Here is a 22,806-nt window from a genome sequence, read left to right as displayed (position 1 = left end):
ACTCAGTTACTTTAATTCTTGTACTTCCTGATGTTGTTTTCATGTTTGCAGCAGCTTCCATCAGCGGAGGCGGTGGATTAATGGGCTCTCTGTGAGGCCTGTTTTGTTTACAGTTGCTATCTGATGTTTGTATTGCCTGACAGTAACACAACATGTTATAGTATCAGAGAAGCTGCTCCCAGATTTAAAGATGTATAATAATAATTTGTTTATGTGGTAATGTTAAAAGCACTTAAAAAGTGAAAAGAATTAAATAATGAAAATATAAAAACATAGAATGCAAAAAACAAACAAAAAACGGATTAATTGTGAAAATACTGCACAATATATGTATGCTTTTCAAAACCTACATTTTCATCAATTTTCAAGGTTAATTTAATAACAAATCAAATAATGGCAGCTTCTTAGTTGGTTTCCTGTAGGTTGAATTAAATTCTGTCACATCCAGCAGTGTTTCTTATAAAATAAGACTGCTTAAATCGTAAACACAGAAAAGGTAAGACCATAATCCTGCGACTTCACATGTTGTTGTTTTTTTAACCTATTGTGAACCAAGGAGGGAACCGTGATATCAATTCCTTAGATGGTTTGATCTACTGAAGCTCACACAAGATATAAGACAGTTTAAGTAGAGCACATACCAGCATCATCAGCCACTAAAAAAAGGTAATTAGTCTCTCTTAGGAGCAGCCTCACTGTAGTGACATGCTCTGAAACTGAATCAGAGTGCCTCAAAGGTTACTCTGAGTCACAAAAGATATCACATTTTTAAAAGGAAAATCAGATTTCACACATTAAATAAATTGTCAGAAGAAAGGGATGAGCCTTTAGGGAAAACACTTAAAGGCCACGACAGAACTGACTGTAGACAACAACTTTTTTTATGAACAATATTTTAAATTCACTGACTGCCAAACACGTGTTTCTCAATTTTCTTTTTAAAAATGGTTCCGGTTGACTCCAGTTCCTTCCCATTTTTATGCTTTCTGAATAGTCTCTTATGATTACATTACACTACATTGTATTGATGTGATTTTTTTATTTCAGCTGATCAAAAGTACAGTGGCACAGGTTCTAGTAGCTAAAGAGAGCCAGGGTGGGAGTCCAGGCTGGAATTGTTTGGCTTGCGGAGTGGTGTGTCTCATCGAGGATCAGTCTGTGCACTCTTACTTCCTGCATCTCTACTGTGTCAAGGTAAGAGGAACTACAGAACTGGGGAGAGATACTCCGACCACTCACACATTTGTCACTTCCCTGAATGAAGTAGCATTTAATTGTTTCCTCTTAGCTTCACTCTGTTGGTATTTTCTTAGTTTACGTGTGCATCCCTGGGTGTGCAAGCACAGTTGCACGTGTGGGAGTGCTTGTAGTGTTTCCTTTAAATTGCTATTTCCTTTAGTAACAATGGAGGGGCTTATCTTGATGGGTGTGCCTGTACTTCTGACCTCGTTTTTAGACTGTAACCGCTGTTTAGAGCCAGTTTGCTTCCTTTTTATCGATCTTTCCCTCATCTTTCCTTTATTACAGCGTGCCAAATTACTGTGGGAGCAGGAACTGTACATCCCATTCAAGTACACCGCAAATCACACATTCTTCCACACTTTTCCTGCAGATGTAAGTTGCTTTATGTTTTTTACATGTTGTAGTTCAATGGAAAAACCATCTCGCTTTGAAAGTGTCAGTGCATGCAACATGTTCATCAGAGCACTAGTTTTGGGCTGGTTTAGGGTCGATTTGTTGTGTTTGCACAGGGTCACCAGGCAGGCCTTAACTTTGCAAATGAGGCCGAGGCAGAGGAATTTCATCTGGCAGTGGACGCTGTCCAAAGAAACCAAGGTTTTGAATAACAACAAATGGATTATTCATGTGTGTCAACATATTTTTAAAAGAATCCTCATGAATCTTCCATTCACGTTTGCAGAAAAGATGATCGGGATGATTGAAATTACAAACGCAGACAAAGAGGACAACCCACCATGTAACCTACCTAAATCAGGGTGAGAAAAATGTCCCCTCTTTCTGGATTTAAAGTAAGCCACAGGATATTAAAGCAAAGAGTTTACCGTTTCTTCACTTTCTTTGTAGAGTGAAACCAGTGGACCAGGAGAAACATTCACCCATTGATGCACCATCTACAACTCTTACACCAACATTCAGTTCAGTGAGTCAAAACATACACCTGAGACTCTAATTCAGAAAGTCAAACACATGCTCTGTCACTATATGAAAATTCACATCATGATACACAGACCTACTGTAATTAGTCTGTGTGGAATAGCATATTAAATCAGTCCCCTTCCCTGTTTTAATGGTGAAATTTAAGGATCTGGACCCCACTATGAGAAAACTGTTGATGTGGGCACGACTCACTGAAGAGGACCTGAAAGACAAAGACACTGCTGAGGTTGTTGACTGCATAATCAACCAGTTTGGAGGACTGAAGGCGGTGCAGAGAGAGTTGAGGAACAGAGGTACATTATCTTGGAAGATGTTGTCTACTTTTCAACATTTAAGTTTTCAGAAAGTACATATTTGCAGTGTTCTGGCATATTTGACAGGTCCGGTCTCTCAGACATTGCCAAGAGCTGCAAGAGTGTCCGTCTCCCATGCCCTTAAAAAAGGGCCTTTGCCACCGGTCCCCCCAATCAAGAGTAGCACCACCTCCCAGCAGACACCACCAGGCAGTGACACACAAGACCAGAGTCCTCTTGCTGCTTGGAATCCTCCTCCTCCTCCATCTGTTTCTCCTCCACCTGTTCCAGAGAGGATCAGAAAGAGTGCAAGTTTCAAATATGTAAGATGACAACAGTTCTGCAAACACCAAAATGTTCATGTTCAAGCATGTGTAGACTCAATAATGTTAACTTTTCTTGTTAGGTGGGTTCAAATTCAGAAAAAGGTGAACAGATCCTGTCTGCACTGAGAGACGTATTCAGACAAAAGCAGATGCTGCAGCGATGCTCAAGTAAAGATGGAAGTCAAATGGAGTTGGATACAAACACTGAGAAACACTAATAAAAAAGCATCAAACTACTGAAAAAACATATCTTTAATGATACACTCATTAAAGATTTGAAGATTTGTTATACATCTGAGTTGTTTTTTCTTTTTCTTCTTCTTTTGTCTGTGACTCTCATACAAGGACATGGCTGCATGAAGCTTTTATAGGGCCCTGGGGCAAAAATGTGCAGTCTGGTCTCTATTGATATCCCCATTCACACGCTTTGATGTGTCTACATTTTAATCTGAAGTGTAGTTTGCTGTTCTTATTGTTCTATGCTTGTTTTTGTTGCTTTGTTTTGTGGTTTTCATGTATTACACTGTGGCCCTGGGGGCACTATGAGAGTGTTCCTGTTTTTTGCATTACCTACAAAGAGAGGAATGACAATAAACTTGAACTTGAACACTTCAGAGACTGTATGTATTCCTACTAGAGCAATTTAATGAAGTTTAATGACTCAAGATGCAGGTCAACAACGCAATTAATAAAAGAAGAACTTTTTTTTAAAAACATGCTGATAATAAAGCAAAAAAACAAAAGGCAATAATTTTATTTTTTTTAAATTATGAAGTACACATCCAAAAAGTCTAAAAACGTGCAAACTAATGAAGCTGTAAAAAAGCAGAATTCCCCCCAACCCAGACCACAAACCAACAATTAAACAAAATACAAATATATACAAATAACCAAAATGATGTCTTTACCTTAAACTAATCCAGTAAAAAACATTTTGATATTCTTTTTTGCGTTTTCTAAATACAAGATAAAGATGGCCAGGTCATGGAAAGAATATGCCAACAATTTTGTTTTTCAACGACAACTTTTCTGTGTGAAGAAAACAAGATATTATTATCTTTCCACCACAATAAATACTTTTTTTGTGCAAAAAGCAAATAGCGATGTTATTTGTTATGCCATTATTTTGAATGCATCTAAGTTCTGCTTTAAAAATAAATAAGAATTGACTTGAATTTCAGTATCAAGCATAGATTTTGTAAAGTAATATATTGATTTTCAAAAAGTTCCTGTCACTTTCAGAAAAGCTGTAGGTCACCAAAGTGTCATCGGCTGCCTCAAATCTCTGACAAGAAATAACAAAATAATCTAATTATCTGATATTTCCATTTACGCTGTGCAATGAGAAATAAACAAATCTGCAATGAATGAAATATATTTTGGGGCTCTAAGGATCAAGGTCAGTTGCAAGCGCTACCTGGTGCATATGTGACTTATAATGGTGCAAACACAGAAAGGCTTAAACATCTTGCACAGGTTTGGAGATACACGGTAGACTGCAACCAAACAATAACAACTGAACGTGCACCTGTGCTCGTGCGTATAGACGCGATGTACAACGCGCGGCTGTCCCGCTCACTCGCTTCATTCATTGCTTCCTGCGCCGCTGCAGGCTCTCACACTGCTCACCACGCTGGGAAGAAGAGGATTTAAACCTGGACCATGAGGGGCTCCTGCTGCCCAAAAAGCTTGCGGGACAGGGCAGGTAGGGTGCAAACTCCCGCTGAATATTCACTTTTCTTTTTCCATATTTTCCCTGAGTGTGTTTTGGTGTCAGTCGACATTGTGTGCATACAGCGAGGCAGCTGAAGTGCTACAGAGCAGCTGGGCCAGCATGAAGTAAACAAGTCTGTGTCACGTAGGCATGCTTCAGAGCTGACAGAGGGGGGGATACTGCGGCTCACCGCCCACATATCTCTGACTAATACCGTGTATTTCAGGTTTCACTTTGCAAATTAATAGTTTGCTACTTTGCAAATAACAAGGATGTTTGTGTAACTAGCGTCTCTCTATTTGCTGTTTAGCCTGGCTGCTGTTAGCTATGTTAGCCAGTCAGCTAGCTAGTTGACTGAGTTATGAGAGTGACAGCCAGAGGAAGTAAATGGAAACAAATGTTTCACAGACACAAAACAGATCTGTGTATAATCATGGATACTCAAGAATGTCAGAGAAATCTTTGGATTTAGTAATGATTGTGTTAAGAGTAGTTATAAGGAAGAATACATTAGAAAACCACAGCCTGAACATATTGTGGAGCAAATGGGAGAAATAACCTAATAATTAAGCCTGACTGTAAGAAACTCTACACTCATTTTATTGTAACTTTTCCCAGAGATCCCCTGGATGTCCCTCACTGGTCTATTGATTTAGAAGCTCCTCTCATGGCTCACATAGTTTCGTAGACTTGCTTGCACTTGAATACCCTTCATCATCTGGGTCTTGCATGTGGCGTTATAGTGATATATTCTTAGCCACAACATGTGTAAGGTGATTTTGAATAGGTTGCATTCACCTCAAACACCAACTGTAAAGTCTTTATGTTATTTATTTACTGTGGCTCTTTCACATCATGCAGTCAGTGGTTTGGTTTCACAGACATGGGGCAGATGGACCACAGATTGAGGTGTCCGAAATCCTGATCTAACAGGTGCTTGCTTGTGTCAGAGCCTGGACGTGACTATTTCAGTGTGAACACCTGTGTGTTTTACTTCAGCACGCTGTGAAGTATATGCCATTATATTCTTCTTGTTGAGGTTGAATCCTCAAAAGCATCCTGTGCATATATGGCATCTGGACCAGCGCTAATACTATGGCCTATATAATCTGTTGAGTCAGTTATTATAAGAATAGGTTATTATGTAATTCTATGAGTCATGGAGTCTGGAGGGCCTGTTTAATTTAGTTAGTGTGCCATCCTGTCCTGATGAATTACCTGACATTACCTGGCAGATTTTGTATCCAGGGAGAGGGATTGACTGCTGTTCCTTGTACGAATATGGTCACAGCAGTTTAAATGCCTGTAGCCCAAGCTGTTGCGGCAGATGTATGACGGATGAACAGAGCTCAGGCTGAGCTGCCCCGTCCGCGCGTACACGCAGAGAGGTGGGGCTAAGCAGACAAACAGGAAAAACATGTTAGAAAGTGCCACTCTGTGGAGGCTAGTTTGTTTATTTTAAGGGGACTGGACAGCCAAATCTAAACATTTATGTTGTTTTTTAGCAATTCAGCAGGGAGTTAACAGTCGACGTGCATATCAAGCTGCCCCGTCTGTGCAGAGTCATTTAAATATGATACTACAAAGAGGCTGATTGTAAAAGCATCAAGCTAGCTTTGTCTCCAGAGTGCCTGCATATTGCAGCCCATATGTGTTTATAACTCAGATGTATGTCACTTTGGATAAAAGCATCTACTAACTGAATTGTAAATAATAACTGCAGAGGGAGAGAAATATGCTTGAATGGTTGCAGCAGACCCAACACAGTGGTTGTGTATACCACAAGATATTCATCTCCATGCCTGAGAGACTGCCAGCTGCAAGAAATCGGCCTTCTTTCACCTTTTCTTTCCATCTTCCTATTATACTGAATAGTACCATATTTTTGTCCAGTTATATCTCTGGTTGGATTCCTACTCTGAGTAATCACAATAAATCACTCCCTCTCATGCTTGCTCACAGACACTCTCCCTCTCTCTCTCTCTCCCTCTCTCTCACTGTACCTCCCTCGTTCCCTCCCTCTCTTCCCGTGCCTGCGCTTGATCTGGGGGAAAGTTCACCCACTCACAGAATCTCATTAAAGACAGGCAGCGCTGAAGCCTCTGTGTGTTTGTGTAGGTGGTCTGTTATAGGCTACTTTTGGGGACAAATTTCAGACTTTGGAGCACTTAATTGGGGACTGCTTGTCCAACTGGTGATAAAAGCTGTGTCCCCAATTGGGGAAAAGGTGATTTTTGTGTGATTATGGTTAGGATGACTATAGTGTGTGTATGTGATGCCTCTGCAGTAACTGTACCTGCACTGTCCATTGATCTAGCTGATGTTTTACATGTGGGGGCATTCAAAGCAGACAGTGTATAAAAAAGATAAATATAACAGTTTCTGTGCAATGATGACATTTTCTTCCTGGAGTCAGACAAAGTGGCTTTTCTGTTATCCTCTGCTGCATGTAGCACATAAATCCTCTAAAAGAGAAGATAGACCACAGACTGTAAGTGTTTGATAGTACTATACCAGGGTCTGTGGCTGTTTTTTCATGGTTTGGGCCAGACTCCCTAGTTCCAATTAATGTAAATATTAATGCTACAGCATACAATGATATTTTTAAGACAATGATGCAATGACCCTCCTTTTACCTGGACAGTGTCCATCTTGGAATGCTTCTGAATGTCCAACATTACCTGACCTCTCTGATGCTCTCATGGCTGAATGGGAACAAATCCCTAGGTCAGGTTCGAAAATCATCTTTTTAATGCACATATAAACCACATAATATTGTCCATGTAACAAAACAGCTTTTAGGTCAGTTAATGCTGTAAACTTAATACAGGAGCTAGTCAAGATAAACACTGCATGCAAAAGGAGTTACATTCTGAATGAAACTACTGGAAATCACACTTCATGCTATTAAGGTGTATCATATTGAATTAGTTAAATCATTTGGTAAATAGATTGATGTGTAAATTGTGAAAAGCAATTGAGTTGTATTGACAAAATGGAGAGAGAGGAAGTGGACACAATGTGAAGCTAATGGTGCAGTGGTTATATAATATGGTTATGTATTATTTTTCAAAATTAAACTCTTCTGTGAAGTGTAATGTGTGTGATTTTGTAGGTGACCTCCAGCACACATTAGATGAGGAGGCTTTAATTCATAAGTATAGTAGCTAATGCAGATGAGTATGTAAAGTATAGAGCCGCAACTAACGATTATTTTCATTATCAATTCATCTGTTGATTATTCTCAATTAATCCATTGTTTGGTCACTGTTTCCCAAAGTCCAAGGTAACATCATATAAGACTAAAGAAAGCAGAAATGATTCATGTCAGAACATTCAGAACAGAGCTCAGCTAATTTTCATGTTAACGGGGAGCAATCCAGATAAAAGATGAATCTGAGTAAATTAAACCTGAAGCTACAGTTAAGACATTAAATGTGGAGAAACTTTAATTTCATTTTGTTTTTAATCATTAATTTGTTTTTTTTAAATTAATTCACTTCTTTATTTTCACACATACATCTTAACAGCACCAGCTGTGTTTGAGTGTGTGAACGTACATTAGATTAGCAGGTTGGCACTTTAGGATCAGCATGCATGTGTGACAGGTACTGTAGTATAAAATGCTTTGAGTGGTCAGAAGGTTAGAAAGCTGCTATATGAATGCAGTCTATTTATCATTTAGTTTATACATGTTATTAATGCTTATTACTGGATATCTTTGTTGTCATGTGGGCTTTCACTGTGACATCCTTTAACTGTGTGCCAACCAGCTGATAAATTAGTGGTTAAACAATAATTTTTACCAACTCAAAGGCCCCTCCTTTAGTTAGCTTAAGCGTGTTGCTGTGTGTGTTGAAGTTTTAGAAAATGTGTGTTTATTGGATTACTGGTAGAAGCTGTGAGGTGAGGTGTCTTGCTGATGGGATTAGTCCTGTTGACATGCTGACTGCTGTGGGATGACCGTGTCATCTGACCTCTGGCTCTGTTGACAGTCACATTTACAGCTCCCACAATTAGTCCATTAAGTTAGTCGATTGGTTGAAAATGACTCAACTATTTTGATCATCTATTTGTTTCAGTCACTTTTCAAGCAAGCCAAACAGTCTTTGAATTCAGCTCCTTAAATTTGAGGATCTGCTACTATTTCAAATACCACAGAGTTTCAGGCTCATTTTTTGCTATATATTCTAAAATTTTGTTGAATAAGCAATCATTAATGATCAGAATAATGGGTAATGAAAATACTTGTTGTTGCAGCACTAGTCACAGTGGAAAGTGAATGTTAACAGAGCTGTAATAAGACGGTATGGAGTCATTTTTCTTCAGTAAGAGATTGTTTGTAGACTTTAATCTGAGTGCACTGTGCCACCTGGTGGTATAACTGCATCACTACATTAATCTCACTACAATAGAACTTTCAAGATTCAAACAGTGTACAACACTGGGGCAAGGGGTACAAGGCATTTTCAGTTTTCCCATTATTCTATCCTAGCTCAGGACTCTCATGGTCCTTCTACCAACCCTCCCATGGACCCCTTCAACATAGGACAACCTAGTTGTTGGTATGAAAAGCAGGAAGAAAAGTAAAATAGTTAAACAATTTAAAAAAATAAATAAAATAAGTGTACAGCATAAAAAGGTAGAGTAGTCTTAGAATAAATAAATAGATGAATGGGCAAATTAAATTAAATTACTGTAAAGGCCAGGACTACTGGTATACCACCTTTATGGCACCCACCTGAGATGAAGGCGGGGGACGGGACGGGCGACAGACAGGCAGCAGTACATCAAATCATCGGCAAGGCAGCAGACAAGATCAGAACATAACACTACTGAAAAAGTTCCCTTGCAGGAAGCCGATCTAAATAACTAATTAATGGTTGCCAATGAGAGTTATATTTATCTGATGACCCCCTCAAAGAGAATTTAATTTTTTCCAATTTTAGGAAGGACATAACATCACCTATCCAGGATTTAAAACTGAATAAGGCTAAGCCGAGTGCAAGAGGAGGATGAGTTCACAGCTTCTAAAGCCTTCCCCCAGAACTGATCAGAAAAGTTCATCTGTAATTTGCTTTCCCAGTTTACTTTGATTTTCTCAACCATGGATTCGCTAGTTGGCAAGGCAAGCTCATATAAATACCACTTTATTCCTACAGTGACACTGTAGACTTCCATTACACATTAATAGGGATTGGGAATCTATTCAGGATATGGTTTATGAGGAATTCAAAGGAAAGTAAAAAGTGTGACTACCTTAAAACTAGTATGATGCAACTTTAGACTTATTCTTTAATAATAACATATAATATAAATAACAATTATAATAATAGGGTACTTACACATTATTGATTATTATACAACGTTTTAACTGTTCTTTTAACCAGTATAAAGGGCAGCTGATGGATCCTCTGTCAATATCATTTTACATTGACACAGACGGAACATTTTGCACTCTCTTTACGTGTGAAGTGTATCTGATGTTATCGTAGCTGATGACTTTTGCCTCTAGAAGGATGTGTGGACTAGGCACAGAGTAGCCCGTGACCGGGTCGTGTAAAACTTGAGGCTTCGTAGGGTTTCATGCTGGGGTTTATCTGAGCTCCCAGCAGTCTGCACGCCCTCCTTATCCCCGGTCCAGCTCTCCCATTGGCTGCCGGGCCTGTCCATCTGATCTCTGATTGGCTGAGTTCACAGATGCATTCACTGCCCATGTGTGCTGCATGCACAGCTGAATGCTTGTTTTTCTGTGAACATCTTTTTACTCGCTTCTCTTGCGCACTAACCGTGTAGTTACGGTACTCTTTCAGCAGCTTTTCTTGGAAATGATCTGTGAAAACATTTTTGAGAAGGATTGGGCTATTTTTTCACATGCAAACCACAGTGAAATGTAAAGAGGCAGACACAAATATATAAAATGTGTACTATAAAGATATTAGTCTATAAACAAACCATTCTTCTATCATCTATCTTCCCAAACAACAACACTACATTTTGTTTATGACAGTTTAGGTATGAACACAAGTATCCTTTATGTGTGAATGGGGCTATATTTCTATCATATGTTTCAGAAAAAAGCTAGTTATTAGACCATAATTTAAGATTATTGTGTCAAACATTATATTTCTATTTAATTCTTGAATAAATATGTGTTAACCACCTTTGGTAACATAACAGTATCATGAATTTAGCGAATGTACGTTATGCAAGACTGAACAAGGGTTCCGTGTTTCCTCACATAGTATTACATTTAGGAAATACTTTGAAATCAGGCAGTGCAAAGCAACATATGAACCATGTATGAACCTTTCTTTTTTTAACTTCATAAATGTCCTACCCAAAAAGTTAAATGTTTTATTTCAAAATCAACTTTTAAGTTGTTTCTAATTGAAATTGGGTGTTATTTTGAGTCTGTGCAGTTCATAACAAATAAGATTTTGAGTAGTTACAATCTTTCATCATTTTGTCATCATTTTACTGTCATTCTCTGGTGGCTATTGTTATTGTTTCTGTGTTAAATGAACTGGAACGGCTGATTGTACAATATTAAAATAAAGACATTTCAAAGTAAAACGTGATTTTAGCAAGTTTATGAAAATTATGAATCGCTAAAATGGCAGATTATTATTACAGTAACATTCTTTTGTTTTGCTCCCTCACTCTGCGCTGCGCTCAGTCTCCAGTCGTTACGGTAATGAGAAACTGCTGTTTCTCAGCTGATAGGTGCCCTCCCCCGGTCTCCCTCTCATCCTGCTGCATTACACTGCTGGGGCTCGAGTCTGCCACTTCAGTTTCATGTTAGGAGGGTAACATCACTGACCCAACATTCAGGATGTTAGACAACGAGGAGTTTCAGGTGGAGACCTCCCCGCGGGAGCTCACCCAGAACCCGCTCCGGAAGATCTGGATGCCCTGCAAAAACGGGCACATAGCGCAGAGACGGGGTGAGATAGATGCCGCTGGCCGGCAAGTGCCGCAGAGGATGCGATTGTGTGATGATTTGGAGGCATTCTATAATTTTTCTTTTTTTCATCGGTTTTCTTTTTTTCTTGTTTTCATGAACTTAATATATATTTTGCTTCCAGGTATTTTACGCACGGCTGTTGTTGAGATGATGCGCACTAAGAAAATGCTGACTATTCTTTGCAATGTTGCATCATGTTCACCCTGTTTGGTTCATTTTGAACCAAATATCACACGCATGCCGGTGAATTTGAAACACGCTCGGGGAAATTGTAACCTCGCTGAATTTAATTTGGCTTAATGATACACACATGACTGGGATGCGCCAATATATTCAGGACCACCACTAACAGCCATCATGTCTGATAGCTGTATTAGATGTGAGACTCAGCAGTTGTTTTTTTTTTTTTTTTAATCTCAAGCAGTTTCTCTCTCTCTCTCTCTCTCTCTCTCTCTCTCTCTCTCTCTCTCTCTCTCTCTCTCTCTCTCTCTCTCTGCAGGTCGGCTTCCTTTTGCTGAGTCAAGCTCAGTCTGCTTCAGAGCTGTTTTCCTTTTTAAACAAGCTACAGCTAGTTCAGTCCTGCACCTGGCACAAAATATTTTACCTTCTCCAACTTCATCTCAGAACATTTCTGTGCCTAGTATCCAGCACAGCCATATCAACAGCTTCTGCAGATGCAATTCAGGATCAGTCGTCTGTGTCAGTGAACATGATTGTGTTGAGACACTCACTGCTGTACTGCAGGGATAACTGGACAAGTGCGCACGGTTTTACCAGTCTGCTTTTCTTTCTGTGCAGGAAAAACAGTGCCACTTGTTTCTTTAGTGAAGTCAGTCATTTTCATGATATAATAATGAAATTCTATATGTTGTGTTAGCTGCAGAATCTAGTATGTTTTATCTGTGACAGTAAACCCAGAAAGAGCTTATTAACTTGATCACAAAGGTTCACTGACCTCATCCTCTGCTGTCTATTAATACTCATCTCCGTCCTTATTTTCAGTTATTTGTTAATTTGTTATTTCTTCATCTGTCCTGCTTCTCCTTCTGTCTGAGTGAAAGGCTGCTCTCGAACCCTGATAGGATCTCAAATGCAAACAGTACTTAAAATTAGCACCAGCCAAGTGCTGGTAGATTTGCTTCTCTCACCAGCCATAAAAACACTGGTCATCTATTGAGTGGCTGGTAAAATTTGAACATTCATTAACAATTTGGAACCCTGAATTTAAATAAGACATTTTTAAGTCTTTTAAAAGTATGCAGCTATTTCTCAGTCAACACGCTGTTTTAGTTGTACTGACATCTCTGCTCTCTGCAGAGATTTTCTGAGTAATTAGTGTCACTGAAGTAAAATCTGTCCAACAAGTGTTTTTCACTGTCTGGTGTAATTATGGGCAACCTTGAAGACTAATTAAATTCTTGCTGAATAGAACAATGTTGACAAGCCATGCTCTGCCAATGAACTGTGTGAGAAGTGAGTTACACCCATTAAAAGTGTGTTTTTCTCTCTTTTGTCTTTTTCTGTCCCTCACAGTTTGTATGACAAACTGTCCAACGCTCATTGTGACTGTTGGACTTCCAGCTCGAGGGAAAACGTACATTTCAAAGAAGCTGACTCGTTACTTAAACTGGATAGGTGTGCCAACCAAAGGTACTGGCCATCCTACACCATCCTAACACATAATCTCAGATATTTACTTTACAGTAGAAACCAGCTGGAATCCAACTTTTAAAAATATTTTCTTCCATAACAGAGTTCAATGTTGGCCAGTATCGGAGGGAGTGTATGAAGATCTACAAGTCCTTTGAGTTTTTCCGTCCAGATAACGAAGAGGGCTTGAAAATCAGACGGTAAGTGATTTCAATAGCTGTCAGCCCATGAGAAATCAGTCTGCAGGTTTTCAGTCCAATGAAAGAATCCACCTGCTGATAAGCTCCCCTTCAACTCGAAAGGAGGAGCTCATCAGAGCGAGCACCTGCTGAGTGTTTGGTTGGTTGTGCCATAGAGTGTCATGGAGACTAAATTCACTCTGTTAATTAAAATTTAGAAATAACTTTAAAAATGCTAAATTTTAGGCTAACTTACAATATAAAATAGATCTATAGTTCTGATGGCAACAGACAACATAGAAATAATTCTGTAGGTCATTAAAGAAAAAAAAACTTTGGGAACATTTTAATCTTAATTTATTAAGAAAAGAAAACTTTGGGGAGAGAGATCAGGCTCAGCTTATATTATGTTGTACATCCCACTGCTGTGCACACCCTTATTGATTGTAGTGGACGATCATAAAATACATTTCAGTGACTTTCTATTTTATTTTCAGGTCCTGAAAAAAGTTTTAGATCATTTGAAGCTAACAGATCAGGTGAAATGGGGAATGGGAAATAGGCCCTTCAAAATGAGGAGGAAAGTGGCAAATGTTCTTCAAACTGATTCATAATAAGGTTTCCTTTTTGTCAATTAGCCTCATGAGAATTTGTTTTTCTTTCACATATTTTAATATGATGATTCATGTTCTGTCATCATCATGAGAGCCTGTCAGACTTCTTTTTTTGTCTTGAGTTTGCTGGGTGTAAGATGTCATCATCTTAAAAAACTATAATTATTCATACTACTGTAGTTTGTATAAACCATTGTTTTGGTCTACAACAGATGTGTCAAAAAATAGGTCTGACTTTTTACAGACTGTCTGCTATAATGATGATGCAGCAGAAGGTTTAGCTAACTGATAAACTGACTCCATGTTTGCTGCCCCTCCACAGTCAGTGTGCAACAGCAGCACTTAATGACGTTCGGCAGTACCTGTGTGTTGAAGGAGGACAGGTGGCGGTGAGTTCTTGTTACAGTCTCTTTGAATTCTCCATCGTAACATGAATGCCTGCATATCATGGCTTCATAAGGAGTTTCTTGTGCTGTTTAAGGTCTTCGATGCCACAAATACGACAAGAGAAAGAAGAGGAACCATCGTCAAGTTTGCTGAGCAAAATGGGTTCAAGGTATGTTTACACAGGCAGGACTTCAATGAAACTAATCAGTCACATTGATTTGATGGCATACTAAGTTTTCTGTATGGTTTCATCAATCTAGGTGTTTTTTGTGGAGTCTGTGTGTGAGGACCCAGACGTGATTGCACAGAACATAGTGGTAAGTTGGCAGTTTTTATCCAGAATATACTGATACAAACAAACTCAGCATGAAAAAGACGTAAAGCAGAGTCAGGCAGCTGTCTTCCTCTTTTTCCTGCTCACATCCTCTCCTCGTGTTTCCTGTTTGCAGCAAGTAAAGCTGGGCAGCCCTGACTACATACACTGCAACACAGAGGAGGCCATTGAGGACTTCATGAAGAGAATCAAGTGTTACGAATCCTCCTACCAGCCTCTGGATGAGGTTCTGGACAGGTGAGGATACACAGAAAAACTTGGAGCAGATTAAACCAGAAACACAGGTTTGTAGACGGTTATTATTCATCTGATTTTCTTGCCCCAGGGATCTGTCCTACATAAAGATCATGGACGTGGGCCGTCGTTACCTGGTGAACCGCGTTCTTGACCACATCCAAAGCCGAATCGTCTACTACCTGATGAACATCCACATCACACCGCGCTCCATATACCTGTGCCGCCATGGTGAGAGTGACCTCAACATCAAGGGACGTATCGGAGGCGACTCTGGCTTGTCCGCCAGAGGGAAAGAGGTGTGTGTGTTTGAGATGCAGTTCAACACTGTGTCTAGTCATAAATCTGTTATAAGCATTGTGTTTTGGTTAGGTGCCTATTCAGATTTTGAAAGGTTAGAGTGTAGAAGGGAAGTATATGATGGCCACTGCTATGCTCAGTTATGTCTCATAAGTTGTTGCAACAATTTTTGGGTTGATACCAGTTCGATAATTGATGAAAATGGTCAAAATGCCTCTAAAATACCACATTAAGATCTTGAGGAACACCATAGAAAAATTAATGCTGTGATGTTTGATGTGTGGGGATTCTTGTAAGAATTGCATTTTTCAATGATTGATGTTTTATATGATACAAGTTGATGATTCACTCTAAATTTACAACTGCAGCCTCTGAAAGACCGTAATGTCAACCAAAGACAAGGGTCCCCTTGTGGAGTTAAAAAAGTTAAAGAGTCACTGTTCTCACTCAGTGCTTTTTATCTCCTAGTTTGCCAAGAGTCTGAGGAAATTCATCCAGGACCAGAACATCAAAGATCTGAAGGTTTGGACCAGCCAGATGAAGAGAACAATCCAGACAGCAGAGTGCCTGGGAGTGCCATATGAACAGTGGAAATCTCTCAATGAAATAGATGCTGTATGTTGATTTCTAAGCATTAAATGTGAAATGCTGCATCATATTTTAATTTATGTATTGAAGCTAAAGATGTGTCCCCTCCTCTTTATAAAGGGTGTGTGTGAGGAAATGATGTATGAAGAGATCCAGGAGCATTACCCTCTGGAGTTTGCACTGAGAGACCAAGACAAGTACCGCTACCGCTACCCTAAAGGAGAGGTTAGCGAATTATCCTTCCTTTATTTATGGAGGTGAATGGGATTTTGTCTGTCGCTCTTCTGTGTGTTTGACGGGTCCATTACTCTCTTGTCAGTCGTATGAAGACCTGGTGCAGCGATTGGAGCCTGTGATCATGGAGTTGGAGAGACAGGAGAACGTTCTGGTCGTTTGTCACCAGGCCGTGATGCGCTGTCTTCTTGCGTATTTTCTAGACAAGACTGCAAGTATGAACATCTAACAGTAGTCAATATGGACCAGAATTTAACTATATTAAGATTACTTTTTTCCTCAATTACAAGTTATTAAATTTTCTTTCTATGCCTCCACAGATGAGTTGCCTTATCTTAAGTGCCCTTTGCACACTGCATTAAAGTTGACCCCCATGGCTTATGGTGAGTTTTCTAAGCTTACATAACGTATACAGTGCATATATCGACTGTTACATTTTTGTTATGTCTTATTCAAAATGTGAACTACTCACCTTGTGACAAATATTATAACCAAAACAAACCTGTTTTTTGTTGGTTTGCTCTCACTCACAGGATGTAAAGTGGAGTCTATCTATTTAGGCGTGGATGCTGTGAACACACACAGGGACAGACCAGAGGTACGTATCCCAGGCATGATTTGTGGAGGGGCACATTGTAAGTCTTCCTTCTGCAGTATTTAGTCCGCATGACCCTCCTCGAGCAGGCCTTAGCAGTTGGCACTGATCCTTTTCTTCTTACCGTACAGAAAATATAAAAATTCAAACACGGAGGAAGCCACGTTCAGTCTCCGCTGGCCATCCCTGGCATCAACCAAGACAACTGTGACATCTCTTATCATTGATACCCCTACCTCCCTCCTCCATGTCAGATGTGATCCTCTCATTTCATTTGTGTCTCTCAGTGGGCGCAGAAATGCTGTTTCTTTCATCTCAGGTCCTTTACAGTTTTTTTTGTAGGAACTCCATCACTGGACGTTTCAGAATGATTCACTCAGCTGTGTATGTGTGTGTGTATGTGCTAGTATTAATCATGTTGGAGGATAAAAAGCTTCGTAGTCATGTTATGAGGACGTTGTTGTTAGTTAAGGGCTATGGTTGGGGTTAGGAATGTAGTTTATAATAAATGTTCAGGAGATTAATGTCCTCTTAGGTGACTGAAAGGTGTGTGTGTGTGTGTGTGTGTTTTATATAATTCTACATCTGTATATTCTGCACTGATTATTGTGTAACTGCACTAACACTTGTTGATGCATTATTTTCTCCACTTGCACTTCTATGATTATAATTATATCAGCATCATTAGTGCATCAGTATCTATGTCTTTAAATAGCATCAAGACTTTAAAATATTAAACATTTCCATGATTGTGTTTTGTATTAATATGAAGCTGCATATGATCCAAACTTTTCATTCTAGTATGTTAAGTTAAATGTTTGTTTACAATTTAAATCGGAAGGATATTCTGCGGTTTGTAATGGCTTGAATCTCCACACAGGCTGTAACTGTGTGTGAAGATTCTCAGTCCTCCAGGTGATGGTATATCTGGGAGTTACGAAAGGCGATACATCACCCAGATTGTAAAGCCCAGTTGCTGTTGACTCAGCATTCCTAGATACAAACCTTAAGCCTTTCTATCAAATGAACAATTTTTATGTTGTTTGTGGATGTTAAGTTTTACTTGCAAATATTAAACTCTGAAAATAAATCATCTTCCCCCCGCTACTTTTTCTGATGAAAACATCAGTGTTTTTATTTTGACTAAGCTACTTTGCACCCATAATGACTATAATGTCTCGAAAGACAGTCACCTTTACACATTTATATGCCACACATATGTATATATATATATACTTTTTATATATATATACACACACACACACTAAAGATTTGTGAGCCTTTTACTATAGGTAAATCTTTAGTGTGTATATATATATATATATACACACTAAAGATTTACCTATAGTAAAAGGCTCACAAATCTTTAGTAATCTGCCTTTAAAATAACTTAAATTAAACCCATAACCTCTAGTCATATACAGTTTTGTTATTGCATAAACACACGATCTGAAAGCAGGAATTCTGCTTTGTTTAGACTCTATTTGTGCTCCTTCTACTGTAAATTATTGTTCATTAAGATATGAAAATCATGGGATTATTCATGAGAAAGTGTCAGATTAATAATGTGGGACAATACTGGTTTAATACTGAGCCCTGTCCTCTCTGACCACTGTTTCAGAATGTGAACGTGCAGCGCACCGACGAAGACGCCCTGGAAACAGTCCCAGCTCACTTCTAACCTCCTGCACTTCCTGTTCCAACTGAGACCTGATCCCACTCTGCACCTCTGAACAGCATTATGGATATGGTGCTGTTTCAACTGCTAACTGCGGCAGCTTCTTCACTGATGTGGAGAAATGAGCAGCTTCCCAAACTCATACTGTAAAGCACTTTCACTAAACTTAATCCATTTTTATACGTGTTGATTATTTTTGATATGTGGGTTTACTGTTACAATAAATGCATTTCCTTCATGTTCAGCATCTTCTCCCCCAATGATATTTAATATCTACTGTATATTGTGCATTGTGTACACTGCCATATACTTCCAGTGTTTCTGAAGATGTTTTTATTGCATCGTAACACAGGAAGAGTCCGCAACTACTTCTGACAAGATGTTCTTGATTAAAGTTGTTAACATGTGACTGTTAAGGGAGTTTTTTTAAACATTTTTTCCGCTGTTTGTTGCGTTATACACTGTATATTAAATGTATGATGTGAATGCATTCGAAACCTTTTCTCTAAAATGAAGCTCATGTTCTGTAATCCAAAATCTGGAGATGAGGCCCCTCCTCTGTGTCTATTATGGTAGGACCAAAAATGATTTTAGGGATAGAGATTGTGGTCTTTTGCTTTTTAAGAGATAAAGTAAAATAACAAATATTAAATTAAAAGTCTTTGTGTTTGACATGTGATGTCTTTCCTGTTTCTATTTGGGAATAAAAAGTGAGGTACTGTGCGAACTTTACAGGCATGTTTGTTCAATGTGAGTCTTGTGTGTAAACCGACTTGTATTATACAGTACATAACTTTTTAGGAGAACTCTGTACAATTTCTGTAATATATATTTGCTATTGTAAATAACTGTACTGAAAGTGTAATTGAAAATGCCTTGTTCATCTTCTGTTATAAACCTCCATAAACCTTCTATGCTTGAGGGAGTTTGCTTTTTATGATTCACAACTTCTAAAAATACCACAACAAATAAGAAAAAAACCAGGAAAATACAAAGGATAATGTTTTTATTTATCTTTACTGCCAGCAAGTATATTTATTTTAATTATTTAAATCTACAATAAGGTCTACTCTGTGTACTTGTGTAATAAAACAAAACGTGCACCAATTGATTGGCCTCGTGGTTTAAGGTTGGTCGTAACAAAACATAGCAATGAAATGTATGTGCATATAATATATATATTTATATATTTTTTTTAAAAACAATTTAAATTATCTGAACAAAAAAAAAATTACTTTTACCCTGTGCTCATTAATATTGATTAAAATATCTTGTTTTAAGGACCTGCCCAGATGTTTTCTAATAATCTAAAGGCAGAAATTGATGTCTGGTGTAAATATTCATAATGTACAAACATCAATATTTATGAGCATAGGGGCATTAGAAAATAAAGGGTCAAACCCAACTGGCCGATACATTTTAACTGTATGTCTTCTCTTTTCTCGTCTGCCCTGCGATGTGAATGCTCCTCTGTGACGGCCATGATTGCAAAAGGAATGTATTCTCCAGGTATTACTGCTCAGAACTGTAAAAATAAAACAGAAACAATGTCTAAGCTTCAAGAAATCTAAAACACAAGGACAAAATATGTTACAGACTTTAACAATATTAAAAATTAACTAAGTTTTATGAACTAAGCTGTAAAATAGATGATTGTATACAAAGTGCAACAATATAAAACCTCACCCTAGTATAAAAATAATGGTGCCGTAATTAAGCAAATAAAAAGACTATTATAATAAACTCACATTTTTGAGGAACTCCTCAGCGACAATACGAGCCCTGGCGTTAACGGACAGCTTCATTTCGCTTATCTCTTTGTCAATTTCCTCCATGAAATGAATGACAAAGTCCACCAGTTTATGCTTGTACATCTGCTCGGTGTGGAAGTTGGTGATGAGAAAACTGATGTCGTAGCCCTGCAAAATGAAAACGAAGTGTTAATCCTGTCACCATGGAAACTCTGTATATGTGATTTACCTATTTTCAACTTCTGCGTACCTCCACTGGTTTCCTCCTCAGGATGAAGAAGTTCTCTGCTCTCATCATCATGAAACGCATGAACTTATGGCACAGAATCTTCTCAATTTCATCTGCCTGATAGTTTAAATTAAACAGTTATCAAAAGTCACAGCAATCATCAATTTACTGTTTTGAATCAGGGTCTAAACTGGCAACCACTGACTCACCTGCTTGACAGCGATGCTGACTCTGACAGAGTTGATGGAGCCCTCGATCAGGACCTTCTCCTTATCGTTACGGCTGATGATCACAGGCTGGAGGAGCAACTCTTTACTACTCCTGAAAGTGGACAGAAACACCTGAATAAAAGTTTGCCCTTACAAATGTTAACCAATCAGTCTGCTTCGTTTGTCATTCCTCCATGATTATGAAAGCCTCTGGCAAAATGCAAAAGATATGAAACTTTTTTACTCACCGTACTTCCACCTCTGGCTTGTTGTGTCTCTCCACCACCTGCGAGGAGAAATTCTCCAGACAGAGGGCGGCCTGCAGAGTGGCACGCACTGCATTGAGATATGGACGCAAAGTTGCTGTCTGAGGGAGGAAAGTGAGGAAGAGTACATGAGGATAATCCTAAAGAAGAAGATGCACCCAAGTCTGACTTATTATAAGTCATGTGAAGCAACTTTTACATAGTTTCACTTTTCAAGATAACAGTGTTTTTTTTAAGCCTGTGGCTTGACACAGAGCGGACAGCTGGCTGTGGTCTTCACATGAAACAATCAGCACTGATGCCAAGTTAAGATTACTCAGGGTTGATAATTAAATAAATTCAGCTAAAAGAAGTGTGTGCACTCAAACTGCAGAAGACCCAGAATACTTTAGGACGTTGAACATTTATTATAATGACCTCAGACGTTGTAATGCTAAAAGCTGAACAAGAAAAGTATCTCAAAATAAAGAGTGATGGTTAAAAGAAACTAATTGAGAGTACAAGTGGATTTATTTTTTTATTTATGTACTCCATGGTTTCAGACTGAGATGTTAATACCACTGAGTAATATGGATGTTATTACTATTATGTTGCTCTCTTATGTTGTTGTAAAAAGGAAGTCATAACTATGAGACGTTTCCAATTAGTTTTTTTGGCAGTGCAATGCACTTCAATAACTTTGATCTCTGGATAATGCAAAAGGATGATATCAAACAATAATTAATGTGACGGACAGAGACTGAAATGACCCACATCCTAATATACATTCTGTCCACCACTGCACCTGGTTGTATCACATTAGAGTCAAGCCCGACTGATACATCCACAGGCCAAGATATTTTCAGCCAGGATTAGTTTAACACAGCTATGTCAATATTGCAATATATATATATATATATATATATATATATATATATATATATATATATGCCACACTATGTACCAGGAAATTGCTACACAGAAATGCCAGCAAAGAGATGTGTGTGCCCATCCCATACAATGTTTTAGGTAAGGTAAGGCACAACAAATGAAATGAATGGAAAAAGCAGAGTAAAGTCTCAACGGTTAATGAAGCCCCAGTGAGGTTGCAGTAATGAAAAGACTTTGGGAGCTGTAAACCTGCAGAGATATGCCCAACATATGTTTGGTGCAAACTATAAACAGTGTCTCTCCATTATTTACATTATAGTTTAAGTGTTAAAAGTCACATCTAGTACATATCTTGGTTACAACACTTCAATAAATGTCTTTGTATAAAAATCATAATGCCGACAGACAATATACCATTTATACTGGACTTTTCTTAACCCTCAAATATAAATATTGGCTGCACAAATCCAGTATCCGCCAGCTGTAACATTACACCTGAGTTAATAGTAACAACACAGCCACTTGAAATTGAGAATCACGGAAAACACTGGCAGAACTGTAAACAATTGTTAATCTGCGTAATAATGAATTTATAGTTGTTGGTGTTGTTGATTAAAACGTCGGTTCAGCAGTGAGTTTTAAGCAGAGGTGAACAAGCAGCTCCGCACAGCTGTTAATATCTTCAGCAAACAGCATTTAGCATACATTACTTAGCATCAACATTAACAGCAGTATTGCAACCAGCCTCACACGTCTAAATAACATTAATTCATATTAGGTCACCGTCTGTTGGCACTGTTACGATTTTATCTTCTCTCTCTTCTTTCCCTAGAGAAGCCGAGCAGCTAGCCTGTTAGCTAACTATCCGTTGCCTGCCTAGCTTGTAGAAAAACGACCAGGGGAGCAGCCGAGCTGCGCCTTCAGACATGAATGCAGCTGTAACAACCTACTATAGATGTTAAAGTTAAATTATGCCAGTTTATCAGTACATTTGTCTCATTTGTCTTACCATTTCTCTGTCAGGAGAGGCGGGTAAAGGCGGAAGTAGTACTCTCGATTGCTCGTCAGAGCTATTTTTCCGGGATAAGACACCGGAAGCTACGCTGCAGCTAACAGCCAGTCGCTGCTCGCATAGTGGAAGTAAAATAATAGTGATACCGCGATTATTTTCCTAGGACGGCGAAGTCATCATCCGCCCTACTCTGCCTCT

The 22,806-nt window shown here is 38.6% G+C and overlaps 2 protein-coding genes across 4 annotated transcripts; one reads left to right on the top strand and one right to left on the bottom strand.

Annotated features, from left to right (window-relative positions):
* Positions 1-4,400: 4,400 nt before the first annotated feature.
* Positions 4,401-19,176, top strand: pfkfb4b (6-phosphofructo-2-kinase/fructose-2,6-biphosphatase 4b). 3 transcript variants are annotated; one of them, XM_053315782.1, is made up of 14 exons: positions 4,401-4,502; positions 13,012-13,128; positions 13,232-13,328; positions 14,244-14,310; positions 14,403-14,477; positions 14,569-14,625; positions 14,758-14,879; positions 14,968-15,175; positions 15,645-15,791; positions 15,885-15,989; positions 16,084-16,213; positions 16,319-16,381; positions 16,532-16,596; positions 18,215-19,176. In XM_053315782.1, the coding sequence occupies exons 1-14, from the start codon at positions 4,460-4,462 to the stop codon at positions 18,272-18,274; spliced, it is 1,356 nt and encodes a 451-aa protein (XP_053171757.1). In that variant the 5' UTR covers positions 4,401-4,459; the 3' UTR covers positions 18,275-19,176. The 3 variants fall into 3 exon arrangements, with proteins under 3 accessions (XP_053171757.1, XP_053171755.1, XP_053171756.1); XM_053315780.1 differs by lacking the exon at positions 4,401-4,502 and adding an exon at positions 11,300-11,458; XM_053315781.1 differs by lacking the exons at positions 4,401-4,502; positions 18,215-19,176 and adding exons at positions 11,300-11,458; positions 16,725-17,690.
* Positions 19,177-19,260: 84 nt separating this feature from the next.
* arpc4 (actin related protein 2/3 complex, subunit 4) lies at positions 19,261-22,661 on the bottom strand. Its single transcript, XM_053315792.1, has 6 exons — positions 22,606-22,661; positions 20,709-20,827; positions 20,461-20,572; positions 20,273-20,368; positions 20,020-20,190; positions 19,261-19,796 (listed from the first exon to the last, which is right to left on the bottom strand). The coding sequence occupies exons 1-6, from the start codon at positions 22,606-22,608 to the stop codon at positions 19,791-19,793; spliced, it is 507 nt and encodes a 168-aa protein (XP_053171767.1). The 5' UTR covers positions 22,609-22,661; the 3' UTR covers positions 19,261-19,790.
* Between the last annotated feature and the right edge of the window lie 145 nt (positions 22,662-22,806).

This window comes from Scomber japonicus, chromosome 3 (genome assembly GCF_027409825.1).
Source record: "Scomber japonicus isolate fScoJap1 chromosome 3, fScoJap1.pri, whole genome shotgun sequence".
NCBI classification, from domain to species: domain Eukaryota; kingdom Metazoa; phylum Chordata; class Actinopteri; order Scombriformes; family Scombridae; genus Scomber; species Scomber japonicus.
The sequence above is the reverse complement of the archived record's forward strand: the minus strand, read 5'-3'. Positions and strand labels throughout refer to the sequence as shown.